Genomic DNA, 21,298 nt, shown 5'->3' on the forward strand with positions numbered 1-21,298 from the left:
ACTCAGCTATAAACTGTCATCCCAGTGTTTCACAGGCAGGGTGTTTCATCAACGTGTGTGCTGTGCCCTTATATGGACGTTAAACGGGCGTCCCATCTACCAGCATTAGTTTGTGGACGTTAAAGATCCCACGGGTCCTTCGCGAAGAGTAGGCGAGCTATCTTGGATACCCTGACAAAATTACAAATTCCTCCCCTAACCTACAGAGGGCACTGGATCTGCAGCACAGCCACGCCTCAGCCTCTGATGCTTCGCCACAGGCTTGCGCTTCACCATTTTCACCATTTCACCATTTTCACCATACGGAAGAAGAAGCCTGAAGTCATTTTCACCATACACACCTGTAGCCTTATCTCTCTAAATATCTTGTAAAATGCTTCATCATCAGTAGAGTTTAAACACCCTATGCCAGTTGCTATTTCTCCCAAAATGGAGTTGACGGTGTCACAAACCAAGTCCTTTGTGGGACCATTTCATTCATTCTGACATTTTCAGTTTCTTTTTATTCGTGAATTTCCAGCATTTTATCTGCTTGAACTCTGGGTATAGTTAGGCCTTGCAATTTCAATTCTAGACAAAGTTTAACACATCTGAGGGACGTCGCTCACATTGAATGATCACAAAAGAAGGAGTATAGACACAAACATGATCCTTCTCATGACAAATGCTCATTGAAACCTTCTCAGGCACTTCTTGGCCCAGGTATTGCAATTGGCTGACCAGGTATGAAAATGTGGTGCTCGTGGGTGATTTAAGCATGGACAATCCCTCACAGGTGGCCTACCTCGGCCCTAGCAGGAGGCATTGGACCATTATAAGCACAACATGAACACACCTATCTGAAGTTTTTTTGTGATCCTCCAGGAAGAACAGTTCACCAGTCATGAGCAATGAGTGGCTAATCTTATGAAGATACCTTGAGTGTAGTCACGTGCAAATTTGGGCTGTGTGGATCATTTTTCCAATGGAATAAAGTTGGCTGGATTAGCTGAGAAGTTACCATGTAGTATGCCATGTACAAGAGATAAGCCAGTCTGTATGTGTGTGCAGATACATGTTTACCTGAAGGCAAACAGTGATGCTCTGGAGGCATTTCGAAACCGGGTACAACTGCACAGCCTTGTGGCCAAGCACCTGTGTGTTCCTCTTCTGCCGCACAACTACATCATTTTCTGCGGTCCGAGCATCACGAGCTTACAGCTGTTCCAAGAGTTTGAAAAAAAAGGTCAGTTCCATTGCCCCCCTTACTATTGATGTTCAGAATGTTGTTGCCCTGGGCTTCCTGTGGCCTAAACAATCTTTCAGCTCAGATTCTACTCGGAAGTTACAAATACTAGATTATTACCTCTGCCACCTGTTTGTTATTATGTTGGTCTGTCTCGCTTGTTTGTTTGTCTGAGTGTGATAACTCGCGAACGCTTTCAGCTATCTTCGTCAAAATTTACTAGAGGATTCCAAAGGCTAAAAATGAGGCAGTCAATGTTTTTGACTATATACAGTACATTCAAAAAGTATTCAGACCCCTTCACTTTTTTCACATTTTGTTATGTTGCAGCCTTATGCTGCAATCGTTTAAATTCATTTTTCCCTCATAAATCTACACTCAATACCCCATAATGACAAAGAGAAAACAGGATTTTAGAAAGTTTTGCAAATTTATTAAAGAGAAAAAACTGAAATATCACATTGACATAAGTATTCATACCCTTTGCTATGACTCTCCAAATTTATCTCAGGTGCCTCCCATTTCTCTTGATCATCTTTGAGATGTTTCCACACCTTGATTGGAGTCCACCTGTGGTAAATTCAATTGATTGGACATGATTGGAAAGGCACACACCTGTCTATATAAGGTCTCACAGCTGACAATGCATATCAGAGCAAAAACCAAGCCATGAGGTCGAAGGAACTGCCTGCAGAGCTCTGAGACAGGATTGTGTCGAGGCACAGATCTGGGGAAGCCTACAAAAAAATCTCTGCTGCATTGAAGGTTCCCAAGAGCACAGTGGCCTCCATAATGCTTAAATGGAAGAAGTTTGGAAGTTTGGTTTGGAATTATAACCACCTTTAGAGGCCATTTTTCCCCGCAAAGCGGGGGTTGGCCTTTTTCGGGGACCGTGGTTGTTGTTGTTTTTCGGTCCCCTTTTTGAAGCAATGTTTTACGGCCGGATGCCCTTCCTGACGCCAACCCTTTTTGCCGCCTTTAACGACAAGCAGTGAATTACCAGTGTACTGGTACTCAATTTGCCGACCTCGGAAGGATGACAGGCTGAGTCAACCCCCCTGGCGTTAATTCAGCGATCGACCGGGATTCGAACCCAGGATCCTAGGATCCTAAGCCGGCACCCTAGCCGCTAGCCCAACACCAGGGTTTGTGCAATTAAAATTGATGAGACAGATTAATTAATTTCTTAATTATTATCGATTTATTAAGTACTTATTTATTATTTTCTTTCTCATCTGGGCAATATCTCAGGCACCTTTTGAGCTAGGAAAAAGCCTGGTGTTGGCTTAGCGGTTAGGGTGCCGGCTTGGGATCCTAGGATCCTGAGGTCGAATCCCGGTCGATCGCTGAATTAACGCCAGGGGGGTTGACTCAGGCTGTCATCCTTCCGAGGTCGGCAAATTGAGTACCAGCTTGCTGGGATGAATGATCCCGGTGTGTACCCCGATTTAGAATAGGTACACCGTATCGCTGTGCATCATAAGAGGCGACTAAGGGTTGGTGTCAGGAAGGGCATCCGGCCATAAAAAAAACATTGCCTCAAAAAGGGAACCATGAGGTCATGGAGCCCACAAGGCATGGGGAAAAATGGCCTTTAAACGATGATTCATTCATATTCATTCTTTTGAGCTAGGAAGCTGATATTTGGACACAACAATGACCAAGTGATTTGGTTGTAAAGGGTATTTTTGATTTATTGATTAATCAAATAAAAAATTTTTGGATTATTTACTTAATTTTCTAAAAGTTACAGATTCAGATGAAACAGTGGTGGTTTAGGTGTGCTGTTAGCCAATTGATTTTAAAAAATTATGATTATTATTGATTTATTTTAATTACATAATTAATCAATCAATTATTGATTCTCTCGATTTTCATAAATACCATAATTCTCTCGATCATAAAGAAATGGGGCCAACACAATATAACACCTCTCTATGACTGAAATGCTGTTCCATCACAGGTGACAAGGTCAATCACAGGTGACAAGTTTGATGTCAGGATGGCGCTATCATTTGAAACAGATACTTTCACCTGCATTTAGCTTGTGTTGGAAGGGTATAGTTGGAGTTGGCAGGATATAGGTCAGAGGTAGTTCACTCCCTTTTGAGTTTCCGCACCTAGTTTTTATTACTGATATGACGATATATTGTCATCCTGACATTTCACAGCCAAAAACATTACATCATTGATTTCGCTGTGCATAGGATGAGACATTAACCTGGAATCCTGTCTGGCAGCAATTGGTGCTCATGGTTTCTTTCACCAAGAGTAGGCTATCGTTCCTGGCAATTTGGTCATTTTCAGAATTTCTACCCTAACATACAGGGGGCACTGCAGCAGCAGCCTAGCCGCACTCTCCCAATAAATGATGCAACCGGAAAACAAGTGCTGCGCACTCTTAGTGCTGTAGGGGTAACCAAAATGACAGATCTTCTTCACCTAAAAGGCTGCGTCCTTTATACCTGCATAGGTTCAGTATCCATTGAGAACACAACTGAACCCAGAGGTTTCTAACATCCAGAGATTCTGCTCTCTCCTCGTGTCTCCTTATCCTGACCACTTCCATAGTCAGTCATCTGAGCACTGCTTGGGACTGAGGGCCATTTTTCAGACTGACATGTCATGTTGAGGAGGTTTAGCACACCTGCCATGTTTGCTAATATCAGTTGGCAAGGGAGTTCCCTGAGTCTGGTTTCTACTCTTTGAGCTTCTCAGCATAGGTGATCTACTGGTATTGGTATGAAGGACAGTACCAGTGGTACAGCTGTTAGAGACATTGTAACGTACAAACTACAGGACCATGGTATGGTGCAGGAGTTCCATCCCTGGAGGTATTTTTTTAATTACCCAAAATATTTTGTCTTCCACGTGTGTTGCACAAATTATTTTATCTTCCAGGTATGGAGCAAACCGAACATGGCATGGTAATGAATTATGGGTGCATGATCACCTCGGGCACCGTTTAAGTGAGTCTACGTGTATTGATGTGTGGTGGAATTGGATATGGCAGGGTGATGTGCTATGGGGACATGACCGGATACTCTTTAGGCCCATTGTATTGTAGTGAAGGTCCATGGTAAAACAGATCATGGTGAAGCTCCATGATCAAATCACCGCAGGCAGGTTGGTGGTCTTTCTGTCTTCTACCAACTCCTCTCCGGCCTTGCTCCCCCAGCTCTGTCTGTGCTCTGTCCCCCAAATATTCCGACAGGTCGCACAAGATCTGCCAGCAACCATCTTATGGTTAAACTGCCAAAATCAAGACTCTCTGCTCACCTTCACTCTTTCATTCCTCTTTTCTCCCGCCTCTGGAACAAACTCCCCCACTCTCTTCAATCCCACTCCTCCCTCCAGGTCTTCAAAACAGCTGTTTAACCATCTCTTATCTTATCTTTCGTATTTTAAAACACCACCATCTCTTATCTTCCACCATCCAAAACCTTGATCTTTTCTACCCCCGTTAATTCACCCCAGATCCACTTTTTTGGAATACCGACTTCTTTCCTGGAAGTCCTAGCAGTGTCCATGTGTTTTATACCTCTCCCACCCCCCCCCCCCCCCTTTCCCGTGCCTCCTCCCTACAAGCCCTCTCCCTCCCACAGATCTCCCGATGTCCCTACTCTCAAATGTTGTACTTGTGTGCTTCCCTCTCCCTCCCCATCTTGTCTCCCGCTCCCTTTATCTCATGTTTTATGTGTCAGTTTGTCTTTTTTGATTAATGTTAGCTTTTGCACGAGCCTCGATCTTGTATACCAAAAAAAAAAGAAGAAAAAAAAGGGACATGCATGAATTTGAACCATGAGTTGCAGTACTTTATCGGTTTTAAGGCTCAGGAGACCTCATCGACCAAATCGTTCTGGCTTTCGGGAGTTGTTGCACATGGTGAAAGTGTTTTGCTTGCATCGTATGGCAGGAATCTACTGCTGTGGCCTGCTCAGCTCTCGGAAAAGTGACTGCACTGGCCTTCCTCGCTCGGCCCTCGTCAGCCCAGTGCTCCCACTCCCTCGAGGACAGTACAGCAGCCGCATGAAAGGCACGTACTCAATCACCTGCTGGGCCAACAAGGGTGTCTTCCGTTTCCTAACCAATGCCTACTCACCTTTGAAAAGAGGTAAATAAACAGACGTTGGTGTTTAACACGTTTCACACTTCATGGTATCACACTCAATAATACATAATAGCCCCCTAGCTCAGAAAGTACTACTCCCCGAGTTTAGTCTTGGTTCAATTCCCATCAGAATAGGACTTCACTATAAACTGTTGTCAACGTGCTTGGTTGGCAGTGTCGGCTGACAGGATGGCCTAGAGGTATGTCCACTCATGTCTAAGCTGCCTAGCCTGGGTTCGAATCCCGACCCAACCAGAATTTGTCCGTGGACGGTAAAGATCCCATGGTGTCCTTTCCGAATAGTAGGTGAGCTATTGCCGGCACCTTTAACAAATTGCAAATTTGTGCCCCAACCAGCAGAGGGCACTCAGCCAGCGATGCTGCCCCCAGCTTTGTGCTGCAAACAAACAAAGAAGAAAGAAGAAGTCGGCAGTGTTATAGCATAGAGAACACCATCCTTATTGATGGTTGAAAAAAAGCATGGTACCTTGCTTTTTGCCCCAAGCCACAAATTCCTGCCCCAAGCCCCTATATCCTGCCTATATGGCAGGACCTATATCCTGCCAACTGCCCCAAAAATTTGAAGTTCCTGCCCCAAGCCACAAGATTGAAGTAGTAAATGGATGTTTTGTACTTCTCTAGGTATCCCGTCTACCAATGTCAAAATTGTCTAACATTGGCATTTAAAAGGTAGAGGGGTGTTTTTTTCTGGAGGATCTAAAAGGCTCATGGAGGAGTCGTGGGTTTCAAATGAATTGACTATCATTTTCCATCAGTTGAGGGCCCTGAGTTGGCTACCTCTCGAATGACTATTTATGGAAGGGGGAGTTGTAAAGGTTTCGTGCAATTTGAATTGCGATGAATCGGAGTCGGGAGGGTATGTTACTTCGGAGTCTGATGGGTTTCTTAACCCTCCGTTGGTGCGGCGGGGTATCTCAAACCCCTTTTGCTTGTTACTAACGATGTCCAAACCCTGCAGCACTAACGGAGGATGAAGGAATATTATTATACACCCTACACCACAAGGTATGTCAGCCGCAGGGAACACTTACCCAAATCAGGGTGATTTTCTTGGGGCAATCCTTTAATTCATGCCGTAGCTTTCACTTCACGTTGGTTGTACACGGCAAGACATTGGACAGTTAGTTACTCAAGCCCTACCGAACGTTGAGCTTTTGTCCGTTCAGTCAGCCAGCATTCCGAAGGGTGTGTCTTGCATTTACCAACTTCGATGTATATCTACTATATACAGTCACGTGAAAAAGTAAGTGCACCCCATGTAAAGTTTTGACCTTTTCAACATATTTCAACATACAGCTATTTGATCTTCATTTCAACAATATTGACAGATAAAGGTGATATAATATAACAAATATCATGAAACATTTACATTTTGTAGTCCATTGTATAATTTAAATAAACATAAATGCAAATTTCGCATGTGGAAAAAGTAAGTACACCCCTACATTTATCACTACTTCAAATACCTAAAATTAGAATCAGGTGCACCAGCTCAGGTGCAAATGATTAGAACAATAGAGCATCGTCAGAGAGGATCTTGGAGGAACCTGTCTTATTTAAACCTCAGACATTTAGTTTGGTTTGCTCTTTGTTTTTGAAGTGTGCGGCGTCACCATGCCTAGAGCAAAAGAGCTCTCTGAGGCCTTCAGAAAGAAGGTTATAGATGCCCACGAGTCTGGGAAGGGATTTAAAAAGATCTCCAAACAATTTGAAATCAATGATTCGACTGTCCGGAAGATCATCTACAAGTGGAGAAGATTCCAAACAACTGCCAACTTGTTCAGGCCAGGCCGCCCCAGCAAGATCAGCCCGAGAGCAGACCGCAAGATGTTGAAAGAAGTCTCTTAGAACCCCAGAATGTCTCTTAGAAGTCTCTTAGAATGACGGGACCGACAGGGAGCTCTTGCCACTGTTGATGTCAAAGTGCACGAGTCTACCATTAGAAAGAGGCTGCACAAATTTGATCTACATGGGAGGTGTGCCAGGAGGAAACCTTTGCTGTCCAGAAAGAACATCAGGGCAAGACTAAAGTTTGCCAATGAACACCGAGGCAAAGACCAGCACTTCTGGAACAATGTGCTCTGGACAAGTGAGTCAAAGGTAGAGCTATTTGGCCACAGTACCAGAAGACATGTTTGGCGAAAACCAAAGACAGCATTTGACCACAAGAACCTGATACCAACTGTAAAGCATGGTGGTGGAAATAGTATGGTTTGGGGCAGCTTTGCTGCATCAGGGCCTGGGCAGCTCACCATCATAGAATCCACTATGAATTCCTCATTGTACCAGAGGGTGCTTGAGGATCATGTGAGGCCATCTGTCAGAAAGTTGAAGCTCAACCGAAGGTGGACCTTGCAACATGACAATGACCCTAAACATACCAGTAAATCCACCAAGGAATGGCTGAAAAGAAAGAAATGGAGAGTTCTGGAATGGCCAAGTCAAATCCCGGATCTAAATCCCATCGAGATGTTGTGGGGGGATTTGAAACGAGCTGTGCATGCAAGAAACCTCTCAAACATCGCACAGCTGAAAGAACTCTGCATGGAGGAGTGGGCAAAAATTTCTCCCAGTCGATGTCAGAGACTGGTACACAGTTATAAGAAACGCCTACTTGAGGTTGTTTCGGCCAAAGGGGGCAATACCACCTATTAGAGCCAAGGGTGTACTTACTTTTTCCACATGCGAAATTTGCATTTATGTTTATTTAAATTATACACTGGACTACAAAATTTAAATGTTTCATGATATTTGTTATATTATATCACCTTTATCTATCAATATTGTTGAAATGAAGATCAAATAGCTGTATGTTGAAATATGTTTAAAAAGTTAAAACTTTAGATGGGGTGTACTTACTTTTTCATGTGACTGTAAGAGAGATATCTGTCTACGTGTCTGTGTCGCCATGTTTCTCAGAGATGGCTGAACGGATCTTCGTCAAACTTTCAGATGTTCATCAGTGAGTGCCTGGGAGTGTTTTAGGCAAAAAATAATAATTATGAAAAAAAAAGTTCGTTTTTTGGGAGTTTAAAAAAAAAATCGCTCGATAGTGCCGAAGCCTTTTTAAATTAATGATTGTTATATACAAGTACACATTCGCATAAATAAATACAAAACAATCACCCGACATTTGAATACAAATAAATCAAACAATTCTGGAAGTGTACGAAGTTGGTAGTACGGCTTCTTCTTCTTCCTAATTGGCATCACACTTAACTCAGAAACGTGATGAACGCCACATTCACCCACCAGCATATATTTATTTTCATATATATATATATATATATATATATATATATATATACATACTGTATATATATATACACCCCCTTCCTCTCCTGCCTCCCCCTGTCCACTGCCCTTCCCCCTCCCCCTCCCTCCCCTTCGCCCCCCCCTTCCCCCTGCCCCCTTCCCTTCCCCCCTCCCTCCACCTTCCCCCCTCCCCCCATTTGCCCCTCTTCCCCCTCCCTCCCTCCCATCCCCCTCCCCCTACCCCCTGCTCTTCCCCCCCCTCCATCCCTGCCCGGCAACACCGGGTACTTCTGCTAGTTTTATATAAAAGCAAATTGTACTTACTGCTGAAAAGGGGAAATTGGTAGGACGACCTCAGACGTGACATGGCACGCTATTGGTTATTGAGGTTGTGTATAAAATAGTTGTCCCTTATACAGGTTGTGTCAGGCAAGATTCGATGGGTCAGGCCATGCCTGTTACCCACTACACCTGAGACGCAAGCTGCGTCACATTCCCGATTCTCTGATTCGTCTCATCGACTGCACAAGTTGTCAGGCGAACTCATATTACATTCCCTGTCTTTATTTTCTGTGCTAGGTTCGCGATGGGACTCAGATAAGTCAAAAACACGATCTGGGGCAAAGTGGACTATTCCAAGAGATAGATGGCTTTAATCAGAATTTTAGGTAAATATGGTTTGACAACCATTTTCTATGTAAAAAGAGGTGCTGATTCCAAAAAAAGCAGTCTTATTAATCCCAAGTAAGACAAAATTGCCATTTTGGCCTTTTTGACCCAAATTTTGACAGTATTTGGCCAAAATCCACTTTTCTTTCTGAAAAAATATAATTTTTACCCAAAATTAATGTGTAATATATCAAATGAAAGCGCTTTACATATAGAATACAGATTTGAAGTCAAAATGGAGATAACTGATGTCGTTTTTGAGATATATCATTAAAATTGGCCACATTAGATCAATTTTTTGATTTCAGAATTTGTGAGTATAATATATATTATATATATTTGTACGTGTTTTATTTCAGATGGATGATCGTATAGAAGTGCCGTTGCAGTGTGTGCTGCATATGATTGGTGATAAAGAACACGATGGCGATGCAGTGGTTCCATTCACTGAACAGACATGGGGAACAGCTGCTGACATAGCCCAAGCCAGAGAACAGTATCAGAAGAGATCAAAGTACCTTAAATAAAAAAAATAACCACCTTTAGAGGCCATTTTTCCCCGCAAGCAGGGGTTGGCCTTTTTCGGGAACCGTGGTTGTTGTTGTTTTTTGGTCCCCTTTTTGAAGCAATGTTTTACGGCCGGATGCCCTTCCTGACACCAACCCTTTTTGCCGCCTTTAACGACAAACAGGGAATTACCAGTGAACTGGTACTCAATTAGCCGACCTCGGAAGGATGAACAGGCTGAGTCAACCCCCCTGGCGTTAATTCAGCGATCGACCGGGATTCGAACCCAGGATCCTAGGATCCTAAGCCGGCACCCTAGCCGCTAGCCCAACACCAGGGATCCTGGGTTCGAATACCAGATCGAACACCAGATCAAAGTACCTTGTTATATGTCAATCCATTAACTTTGAAGCTGAACCACTGCCTCATTATGGCTTTCACAGTGGCTGTTATAGTAAATTTACAGCTTATCAGATACAATCAAAAGAAAAGAAAACATCTTCTGATAAAGATATTACTGTTGAAACAAGATCTATGGTGGAGAAACCAGCAATGGCAGCGATCTCAAGTACTGGAGTGCTGGAGAAAAAGTGTATTTTCTGCAAAGGTCCAAACCGCAAGCATTTCAAAAGCAGTTTTGAAACACTAGCTCCATGTGAGACTATACAGGCACAGGACAGTATTATAAATGCTGCAAGTCAGCAGGAAGACAAACAGTTTCTTCGTGAATATGAACACATTGACTTTGTAGCTAAGGAAGTTAAGTACCATAATACGTGTAGAGGCAGGTATATTTATAAGGGTGCCAAGGTCCAAACAGAAGATGAAGCCGCAACATACGCAATCAAACGAGAAACTGCTTTCATAAGATTACTGTTATATATAAACTCTGAAATCTTTCTGAAAGAATCCTCAAAGAAATTGGTGGATGTCAATGAAACCTACACTAAATTCCTTGTAGAAGAAGGGTTTAAGGAGCCCAACCCAGAGCCATACCATCTTTTGTCCAAAATCAAAGAATATTATGGCAGTAAGCTTCTGGTTGGCCAAGAAAGTAAAAAACAAGGTATCTATATCTCTATTGCAAAGGATGCAATGGACAACGAAATAAAGAATGTAGCTTTGTTCCTCAGAGTGAAGATCCAGAAGCTCAGTGAGAATAACACTCTTCCAAACCCCATTACAGTAGAAGCGATCCTTGAAGGTCAGTGTACGAATATACCTGCTGAACTATCAGTGTTTTATCGGATTATGTACACTGGCTCAAAAGATGAAGCCAGTGAGAGAGTTGAGCGTTATATTGAATCATCAGCTGAAGATGACATCTACAAAGCTACTGGTGGAAGAGTGAAGCCATCGAAACACATATTGCTTGGAATGGGCTTGAAGAGTATTACTGGATCCAGGAAGGTTCAGGAAGTTGTTAATCACTTCGGCCACTGAATAGGATATCATACTGCAGAAGAATATGAGACTCAAATTGCTGCCAACATTCTTGAAAAGAAACAAGTTCTTCCCGATGGCCTAGAACCAAGCAAGGGACTAAGTACGAACTCAGCATGGGACAACTATGATGAATCAATGTATCATGACAAACAGGGCATCTGTATCCAAAATGAGGTTCCAGTTACATCATCATCAACAGAAACAGCGACAACATCCACTACAAACCCACCATCAATTACAGCATCAGCATCATTGTCTATGAAAGCACAAAGCAAGAGAAGTCTTGAAATACCAAATACAGAACTAGAACCAGTGAGAAAGAAACTCAAGATATCACAGTTTTTGTTTGATATACAAACGATGGACAATCCTGCAAACTATAACGCTTGTGTTGCAAGAAATGTTGCATGGACAATATCTTGCAAAACAAACACACAAGTACCAATGTGGTCTGGCTGGAACTCCACAATAACCAAAGATGATTTACCATCTCAAAATATAGGCTATTTGTCAAACATCGGAGCCCCTCCTACACAACATGATGTGATGAAAAGAAATGTGACCCTGGTTGAAGAGTGTTAGGAAGATTTCATTGCAACAACCTATGACTTGGCTATAGCCAAGCCAGCATCTCAATTGCAGGACACAATGCGACCTAAGTTTGACAATGTCTTCATTTGCTTTGGGGCTTTCCATATTATGTTCCGCTATCTGTCAGCAATGGGGTACCTAATAGATGCATCAGGTGTAGCCCACATTTTAATGGAAAGTGGTGCCCTCACCAAGGGTTCCCTCAATGCCTTTCTGTCAGGAAAATACTACAATCAGTCAAGAAGAATGCATTTGCTCCTAGCCACTGCTATGCGGATCAATCACATTGATTTGTTCTTGCAACTGCAAGAGCCAAATGACAGCTATGCACATTTGGTTGAAGCTCTGAAGACTGTTCAGGCATTGCCGTCACCTGAGAGGATGGAAGATTTGGAGGAAAGCGATGATTACATAGCATTCATGACAACCTATGAAAGTTTTTGTGATGAGACCAGAGCTGGTAAACATGGTGTTAATGCACAGTTCTGGAGAAACTACATTGACATGGTTGATATCTACATGCTGTTCAGTAGAGCTGTCCGAACAAATGATGTGGATCTTTTCATCGTCATGCTTGGGAAAATGATTGACATTTTTTTTGCTGCAAGTCGCCACAATTATGCGCGCTACATGTGCTTGTATTATCACAGACTCTTGAACATGGATACTACCCATCCTGGCATTAGGCAACAACTTGAAAGCGGCACTTTATCGGTGAGGTTGTCATCCAATTCCTTTGCCAGACAACCAGTGGATCAAGCACTCGAGAGTACGATAAATGCAGATGCAGCTTCACGACAAACTGGAATAACTTCTTTCCATCAAAGCCAAGGAGCAACCAGGCTCTGGACAGTTACTAGATCAGCTAGAAGCACCATAGTTAGGCATCTGTTTGAAAAAGCAGCAATAAAGAAGGATATAAATCCAAGCCATGACACACGAAAATCGAAAGTCAGTAAATTCCAAATAAACTTGGAAAACATTTCCCAGATTATTGATACTACTATGAATCCTTTTGTTGAGTCCTTGCTTGAAGACACCAATCTCTATTGTATAGCTGATGGCAAGAAAATGCCAGATAAAGTAAAAGATGACATGCTAAATCTCTTCGTCTTGGGGAAGAAGTGGAAAGATGAGTTCGTCCAGGGATGCTTTGATGATCCTACCAGGTTTGAGAGGCCACTGCAAAGAAGAAAAGTAAGCAACTTTGCCAGTTCTGCTATCAAAAGCAAAATCCGAGGTAAAGATGAAAAGGTTGTTGAGCTGAAGACAACACGAGACTTGATGGGCAGATTGGTCTATCTTGCTTGTACCAGAAATATTGAGCTTGAAAATGTGTTTCCTTTTCCACTTACCCCGGTCCCCCTCTCCTTGGCCAGCATTTTTGGCACAGTGAAGAAGACACCTAAGTACAAACTCTCCAAGCACCTTGAAGATTTGATTACACACACACAGAGCCGACAGTGGTTAATACATTTCTTTATGATGCCATGTTTATAATCCAGTCATTGCCCACCAACTTGCCTCATAATTTTGGGAAAGTAGCAGAGCTGGTTCTGAACATTATATGCAGTACACAGGCAGATGAAATACACTTTGTCTGTGACAGTTATGTGAAAAGCATAAAGAATGCTGAGCAACAGGCAAGAGGTGCAAATGATGGATCATTTAACATCACTGGTGCAGATCAGTTAAGTCCTAAAGATTTCAGATATGCCTTGAGATCACCAAATTTCAAAACAGCACTTATCAAGTTCTTCATGGAGGAGTGGAAACTTAACAATTATGCAGCTATCATAAAACAAAAAAAAGTTGTTGTTGCACATGAAAATCAGTGTCTTCAGTATACAGCTACGCTAACAGGAAATGTAGAACACAATGAGGTACCAGACTACATATGCTCACATGTGGAGGCAGATACTAGCCTGGTGTACCATCTCAGCATAGTGTCAGAAGCATCACCAGGACAGAATGTCGTTGTCCGTGCAACAGACACTGATATCATGGTTATCCTCCTCTATCATGCCAGACAACTAAAGGTCAATGTGTGGATGGACCTTGGACATTCTGGTGATAACACTAGAAGGTACGCCCATATCACTGCACTAGCAAACCACATTGGTCCAGTACTTTGCAAGGCATTGCCAGGATATCATGCTCTGACAGGATGTGATTACACATCACCATTCTTTAGGAAGGGAAAGGTGAATCCACTGAAGAAAGCTGAAAAGAGTCCTCTCCATCTTGAAGGCTTAGGCAGTCTCGGAGAGAACACCACCTTTGTTGATGATGACAGCCTTGTTGAACAATATGTCTGTTCACTCTATGGTCAGGGAACATTATTATCTGTGAATGAGGCAAGGTTGAGAATTTTCCTGCAGAAATACAAACCGACCAATCCAGACAGTCCATTGGAGAAAATAAAAGGAATTGATGCAGGCATGCTTCCACCCTGCAAAGATGTTCTGGTACAAAAATTGGCACGGTGCAACTATGTGGCATATCTCTGGAAACATGCACATCTAAGAGGTCCACGAGAGAATATTCAACCCACAGATCATGGCTGGAAGGAGGTTAATGGACTCTTCCTACCAGTATAGTTTACTGGCAGTCAAATGCCAACTATACTTTCTGAGACCATTGAACCAGAAGATATTGCAGATGGAGATGAGGATGGTGAAGACAATGACAGTATTACTGATGCTGATTCAGATGATAACGATGACAGTGATGATGAAGATGGAAATGACGGATTTTGACCCAGTACGGTCAACATTTTGGTAAAAAGAGGCCAACATGGCAAAAGCGTGTCATGTATTATTAAAATGTCTGTATCTTCCCTAAAAGTTAATCATTTTCAAATCTGATTTCACATTTGCAATCTCCATGATGTAAGATATTTTTTGATATATAATATAAGGAATTAATAGATGTTTATATTTTTCCTACGGGTCATAAACATAATTAATTTTCAGAAAAATATGAAAAAATCAACATTTTTACTCCAAAATTAACAATATCGCAAAAACGACATCAGCTATCTCCGTTTTGACTTCAAATCTGTATTCTATATGTAAAGCGCTTTCATTTGATATATTACACAATAATTTTGGGTAAATATTATATTTTTCAGAAAGAAAAGCAGACTTTGGCCAAATATGGTCAAAATTTGGGTCAAAAAAGGCCAAAATGTCAATTTTGTCTTATTTGGGGTTAATAAGACTGCTTTTGTTGGAATCAGCACCTTTTTTTACATAGAAAATGGTTGTCAAACCATATTTACCTAAAATTCTGATTAAAGCCATCTATCTCTTAGGGTAGACCACTTTGTGTAAAGTTGTAGCCGAGCGAGCGGATGCAGAAAGCCACCTGGCAAAGAGATGGGACTGTCCACGGAGCTTGCCCAGCACCCTGGGACTTCTTCGTGGAACCCGGAAGCAGATGGGTTCATGTCCACGGAAACGACCTCGGGCCCCGGTACCCTTTTGTCGATGTTGAGAGACGTGGGGTCACGTCTGTATAACCTACCCCTAAGACTTCTTTGCAGACTCCAGGAGCAGGTGGGACCACATCTGTGGAACTGGTCTGCTCCTTCTGGATCTTTTCGCGGATACCGGGGATAGGTATAGCCACATTCTTGGAACCAGCCCAAGGCCCTGAGGCCTCTTCGCGGATCCTATGACCTGGTGGCCCACTTTGGCGGAACCAACCCTATTGCCCCGATACCTCTTTGCCAAGACCACAAGCAGGTCGGATCACGCCTGTGTAGCACGTTCTGAGCACTAGAACCTCTTCAAAGACCAAGGGACCACGAGGGACTACGTCCACAGAACCGGCTACTCCACAGCCTCCTCACATCCTCTATTATTGAATATCACAGATAAAACGAAGCTGCTTGTATTTTTTCATGTAAATGATGTAAGCGTGAGGAAGTAATTTTAACTCTTGGATGGAGGTCCTCAATATTAGACATAAGATCAGGGCCGTCCCTCTTGACATATCTTGAGCTTTCGATACAGTCTGCCATCCTGCCTTGTTCTCCAAACTGTCTGCCTGTGGAATCCAAGGCTAACTCCACTCTTGGATTACTGACTTCCTCCACTCTCTTAGGCAACATGTGGCTCTCAACGGAACCCTTTCTTCTCCTCTCCCTGTCAAGGCTGGAGTACCACAAGGCAGTGTTCTCGGCTCCATCTTATTCCTAATCTTCATCAATGATTATTATACTGACTCTCTGGAAAATCCTCTTTATCTCCTTGCTGAAGACCCCACTCTCTGCCATGACATCCCTCATCTTTCTCTCACACAGGCAGCAGCCTCTTACCTCTCCACAGACCTTTAAAAAATCTCTCCTCAAACCAAGCACTTGGAATATGTCTTTCAATCCTGAGAAATCCCACACTCTCACTATCTTTCTCTGAAAGGACCATGTGGCAAACCCTCCCATCTACTTTCTCATCAACCCTCTTGAAGAGGTTCAGTCACTCAAACTCTTGGGTCTCACTCTCATGCATGATCTCTCTTAGGCAAGCCACATTTCAAAGTTGGTGTCCATAGCCAGATGCCTACTGGGAATCCTCTGGTGTGCAAGGTCCTTCCATGGCACACCTGAGCTCCTATCCACCTACAAGGCTTTCATCCGCAGCTTGATGGAGTACTGCTTTCCCCTCTAGGCTAGCTCCCCTGTCACACATCTTGCTTAACTTGATGCCATGGAAACCGAGACTTTCAAGATCATTGGAATCTCTCGCGATTAAGCTGAGTCCCAGGGTCTCGCGGTCCACCAGCAACCTCCTCCTAGTATGAAACTGCCTAAATCAAGAACCACTGCTCACCTCCATTCATTTATTCCTCGTTTTTCCCCACCTGTGGAACCACCTTCCACACTCTTTGATCTCATTATTCCTTCCAGGTCTTCAACACATCTGTTCACCACCATCTCACGTCATCCCCCATCCAAAACCATGATCTTGTCTACGCCCGTTAAACCACCCCTCACCCCTCCCATCTAGTCCACCTGTTGAATTCCCCATCTTGCCAATTTTCTGTCTCCATTTACTTTCTTCCTCCACCCTGCCTTTGGCGTTTTCCCTTTCTCCTGCTGTTCCCTTTGCTATGTTGTATCCTGATATGTTCTATGTCCCAGCTCTTCCATGAGCCTAAACCCATGTACAGTTTGTAAAAAACCTCAATGCTGAAAAAGCTAAACTAGAGGGGCCACAAAACCTAGAACACAAATTGTACTCGTATCTAGGATTGTTTCCCAAGAGAGTGATTGAATTCCCATTTTTTATTTTCCTCTTGTTCCCCCTATATTCCCCTCTCCATGACTTCTTTCCCGACGTACCTCCTCCCCCTCTTTCCACCTCTTTTCTCATGACCATTTTACCTCCCTCATTACAACATTTTTGTCTCCCATATACAGGTGTGATAATCAAGCGAAAAGGTGGGAACCTCATAGAAATGCCTTGCCCACAAGCTGTAGAAGCATTCGCAGCTCACCTCAGCTACATCTGCAAATATGATGACAAGTACAGCAGGTGAGTCTGCCAAGGAATCCTTTCCTATTAATTGTATTAACTTTAAAAAGTGAGCATACCAATGACTTGTAAGCATAAAGCACATTATTTGACAATAAACAAAGCAGGTTGACTAGAAAATATTGACCAAATCGGAATTGTGATGCTGAGTTGCCATGATACTAAACTAGGCCAACATTGGTCGGCTTGAAAGAGGCAACTTGCATTGATTGCAGTCATTAACATTGAGCCACAGTCGGGGAGGAAGGTGTCACTTGGTGTCAGGTGACGTCACATATTACCTGATTTTCCTGCCCATATGGTGAGTAGCACCTTTGTAATGACAGGATGGAGGATGGTGTAGAGGTGGCGCACCACCATCTCATGTCATCCCCTTCCTTATCCACAATGTTTGTTGCCCTCGTTGACCCTTCCAAGTCCCACCAGGTTACTTGCAGGTTGTAGTATTTCTTTCTCTTTTTCCTGTTCGTTCATTCGCTTGCTTACTGAGTCCAAGAGATGCCCTACGTTTTAACATTTTTTGTACCATCATCATGCACGTCCTGCTACCCTCGTTTCTCCAAACGGGACAGTCATCCACCAGGTGATGAGAAAATCACCAAACACACATTTGAAGTCTTTGTCGACAACCTGTTTCTCCAAACAGGGACCAAAGTGGCAAATTGTGGAAACAGGAAATGATGGTTTTCTATCACTACCTAATGTCTTCCCCTTTAAGTTGCCCATTACCTTGACTCAAATCAATCTCCTGCTGGTCTTGCTTCCACACAACTTTATGTGCTTAAGGAATCCTCTCCTTGCCACCTTAGCTCACCTGTCATTTCTTCACTTCATGGAAGAGTATCTTACTAGCCTATGCCTTATTGTTACCTCCGCCACCATAGGTGGGTGGAGGTTTATGCTTTCTCACGCCTGTCTGTTAGTTTATCTGTTTGTGAACAGGATATCTCAAAACGTTGTGCAATGATTCGGACGAAACTTGGTGGACAGGTTGGGTATGGAACAAGGGCAAATTGATTAGATTTTGTTGAATATCTGGTTCCGGATACGAGAACCCTTTCAAGTGATTCTTCACCGTTGGAAGATATAGGACCAAAAACGATACATACAATAATATCTCAAAAAGTTATGGACGGATTCAGATGAAACTTTGTGGACAGGTTGGGTGTGTGACGAGGACAAATTGATTCGATTTTGGTGAATCCCAACCCAATAATTTTTTTAAAGTGAGTCTTCACCATTGAGGTTTATGACTAAAAACGATATATAGCACGGTATCTCAAAAAGTTGTGGACCGATTCAGACGAAACGTGGTGGACAAGTCGGGTGTGTGACGAGGAAGAAATGATTCTATTTCGTTGAAGATCCGGATCCATATCCGAGAAATCCAGCCCTGCGGAGGTATGCACTCTACCAAGTGTCCTTCTAGTTTCCCTGTTTTATGGTTGGTTTGCAGACCTTCTACACATTGTCATTGTGGCTCTTCTGCAAAACTTATAATAAACAAATAATTGGTTGTGAAGGACCCATTCTTGGTGTAGTAGTTGCCTTCCAGGGATTACATCATTAACATTCAGCAGTGGGGATATATTTGTGCTGCGAGTATTCGTTCCTTTGCCGGGATACCCAAGTTTGCATGGCATATGGAGTGTGGACTTTGCTCTCAGCGATCGGTTGATGCACCTGCTCATTTAGGCAAATTGCTGCACGTGTGAAAGGTCTCCTTGAGTGCAATCTTTGGTTTTGTTGCAGGTAAAGTCCACTTGACGGTCATTATAGTGGAATCTTTCCATTCCAGGTTTTTTTCCATTCTACGCTTCCTGGAGAGAAGCATTAAGTGTTGTCTTGGTGTCCAGGATAAGAATAATTTATATTTATATATATATATATATATATGCATATTTATAATTGTATTATATATTTATATATATAATAATTGTTCAGGATGTCCCACTTTAAAGAAGAATTTTTTCCATTTTCCAAAATTTAATTTTGGAATTATTTAATTTTTCAATTACCATATTTCGTTTTCCCCATTTTTCATTGATTTATTTTTTCCCAATTTTCAATTTATTTTTTTTTTTAAATTTTCAATTACCGTACGTAATTTTTCCATTATTTATTTTTTATTGGAAAATATATGTTTGTTTCCATTTTGAGGCACAATGTCAAGTGATACTAATTGGCTAATATGAGTTCCTCCCTATATTGGGAACCATCAGCCGCATCCCCCTAGTTATTAACTATATTATAGGTCCTATACATTATTGTCCTCAAAAGCAGGCAATGTATGCAATGTCAATATGAACTTTTACCAATATATTCAATACAATTTGGAGTACAAACAAAAAAAACCTTTAAACAGATGGGGATGAGATTGGGTTTAGGACATTAAATGTATGCTTAAATGATGTTACTTCTCTTACTGTTCTGTTCTTTCAAAAAATACCCTCTTAGTTGCTAATACATTTAGAAATGGCCTTGCAAATTTTTACGAAATGAAAGTTTATGAGTTTGCCAGTTCACATTGTATATTCTTTTTGGTTTATACATAACAGTAAATATTTGGATTTCACCAACAAAAGATGCCTGTGAGCATTTTGGCTTGCCACCATTTTGCCGGTATAGAATTTTTTTTTACTATATTGAGCATTGCATTCACATGACCCCAATAGTTATGACAAAGTTATGCATGAAGACAATATTCATAAATGCTGGTATATTAAAAGAGATTGTTTTGTAACTTTCAGGTATTTCATTACACACAAGCCCAACAAAACATGGCAGCAGATCTTCTGGCTGGCACTGAGCATCACCATGAACAATGCCTACGTGTTGTACAAGTTGTCTGCAGCGTACACACGATGCCGGTATAGCCGCACCCAGTTTGGACAACATCTCATGCAAGAGCTGCTGGGCTTGGAGAATGAATCACCACCTGAGGAAAACCTGTCTGATCCCCTCGCAAAGCGTTTGAACACTGCCAATTAGACCAAGGTAGAAATGGGAACTCAAGAATAAATGTGCATAAGTAATTTAGACAACTATATAAATTTAAGCACTGAATGACAAAGCAGGATGTGTACAGGAAAATATAAAGATATATATATATATAGATATAGATATATATCACTTTATATTTTACCCCATGATGTGTATATATATATATATAATATATATATATATATATATATATATATATATATATATATATATATATATATATATATATACACACACATCATGTGTATATATATGGGGAGGGGGAAGGGGGGGAGGGGAAGGGGGGAGGGGAGAGGGAAGAGGGGGGGGATGGGGAGGGGAGAGGGAAGAGGGGGGGATGGGGAGGGTGAGGGATGGGAGGGTGAGGGATGGGAGGGGGGAGGGGGATGGGGTGGGAGGGGGGAGGGGGAGGGGGGGGAGGGGGATGGGGTGGGGAGGGGGGGAGGGGGAGGGGGGGGTGGGAGGGGAAGGGGGGTGGGAGGGGAAGGGGGATTGGGAGGGGAAGGGGGATTGGGAGGGGGGGACCCGGCAGAAGTACCCGGCATTGCTTGGCGGGGGAGGGGAGGGGAGGGGGGGAAAAGGGAGGGGGAGGGGGAAAAGGGAGGGGGAGGGGGAAAATGGAGGGGGAGGGGAGAAGGGGAGGGGTAGGGTGGAGGGGGAAGGGAAGGGGGGACGGAGGGGGGAGGGAAGGGGATGGCCAGTCAACAATGACGTTGCAGTTCTCATGGTCGGAGAGCAGCACAACAATCGGACATAGTCCTGCATATTCGCAACAGCACGAAGTGGATTTTGGAGACTCACCGATCCTGTGTCGTCCTCCAGTACCGGCATTGCCGGGGCGGGGGAAGGGAGACCCGTACATTCCCAACCCGTACATTCGCTCTCGCTCGACTCAAGCTCATTCAGACAAAAGCCTCGCACAAATTACAC

The 21,298-nt window shown here is 42.9% G+C and overlaps 2 protein-coding genes across 3 annotated transcripts in view; one reads left to right on the forward strand and one right to left on the reverse strand.

The window, feature by feature from the left end:
* The window catches only part of COG2 (component of oligomeric golgi complex 2), a 98,651-nt gene extending 84,791 nt beyond the window's left edge, over positions 1 to 13,860 (reverse strand). The window contains exon 1 of one of the 2 annotated variants that reach the window (XM_078779313.1): positions 13,731 to 13,860. The gene's annotated coding sequence lies outside the window, so the exon portion shown is untranslated. The remainder of the gene's footprint in view (positions 1 to 13,730) is intronic. The other variant, XM_068115177.2, reaches the window with a different exon arrangement.
* Positions 1 to 21,298, forward strand: part of PGBD5 (piggyBac transposable element derived 5) — an 82,423-nt gene that overhangs the window by 50,126 nt on the left and 10,999 nt on the right. Inside the window, exons 4-7 of the mRNA XM_068115179.2 lie at positions 1,051 to 1,225; positions 5,142 to 5,339; positions 17,251 to 17,365; positions 20,116 to 20,362. Of these exons, the coding sequence (XP_067971280.2) occupies positions 1,051 to 1,225; positions 5,142 to 5,339; positions 17,251 to 17,365; positions 20,116 to 20,356 (729 nt within the window). The 3' untranslated portion in view covers positions 20,357 to 20,362. The remainder of the gene's footprint in view (positions 1 to 1,050; positions 1,226 to 5,141; positions 5,340 to 17,250; positions 17,366 to 20,115; positions 20,363 to 21,298) is intronic.

The sequence above is a fragment of the Myxine glutinosa genome, chromosome 5, assembly GCF_964187855.1.
Source record: "Myxine glutinosa chromosome 5, kmMyxGlut1.1, whole genome shotgun sequence".
Classification (NCBI taxonomy): Eukaryota; Metazoa; Chordata; class Myxini; order Myxiniformes; family Myxinidae; genus Myxine; species Myxine glutinosa.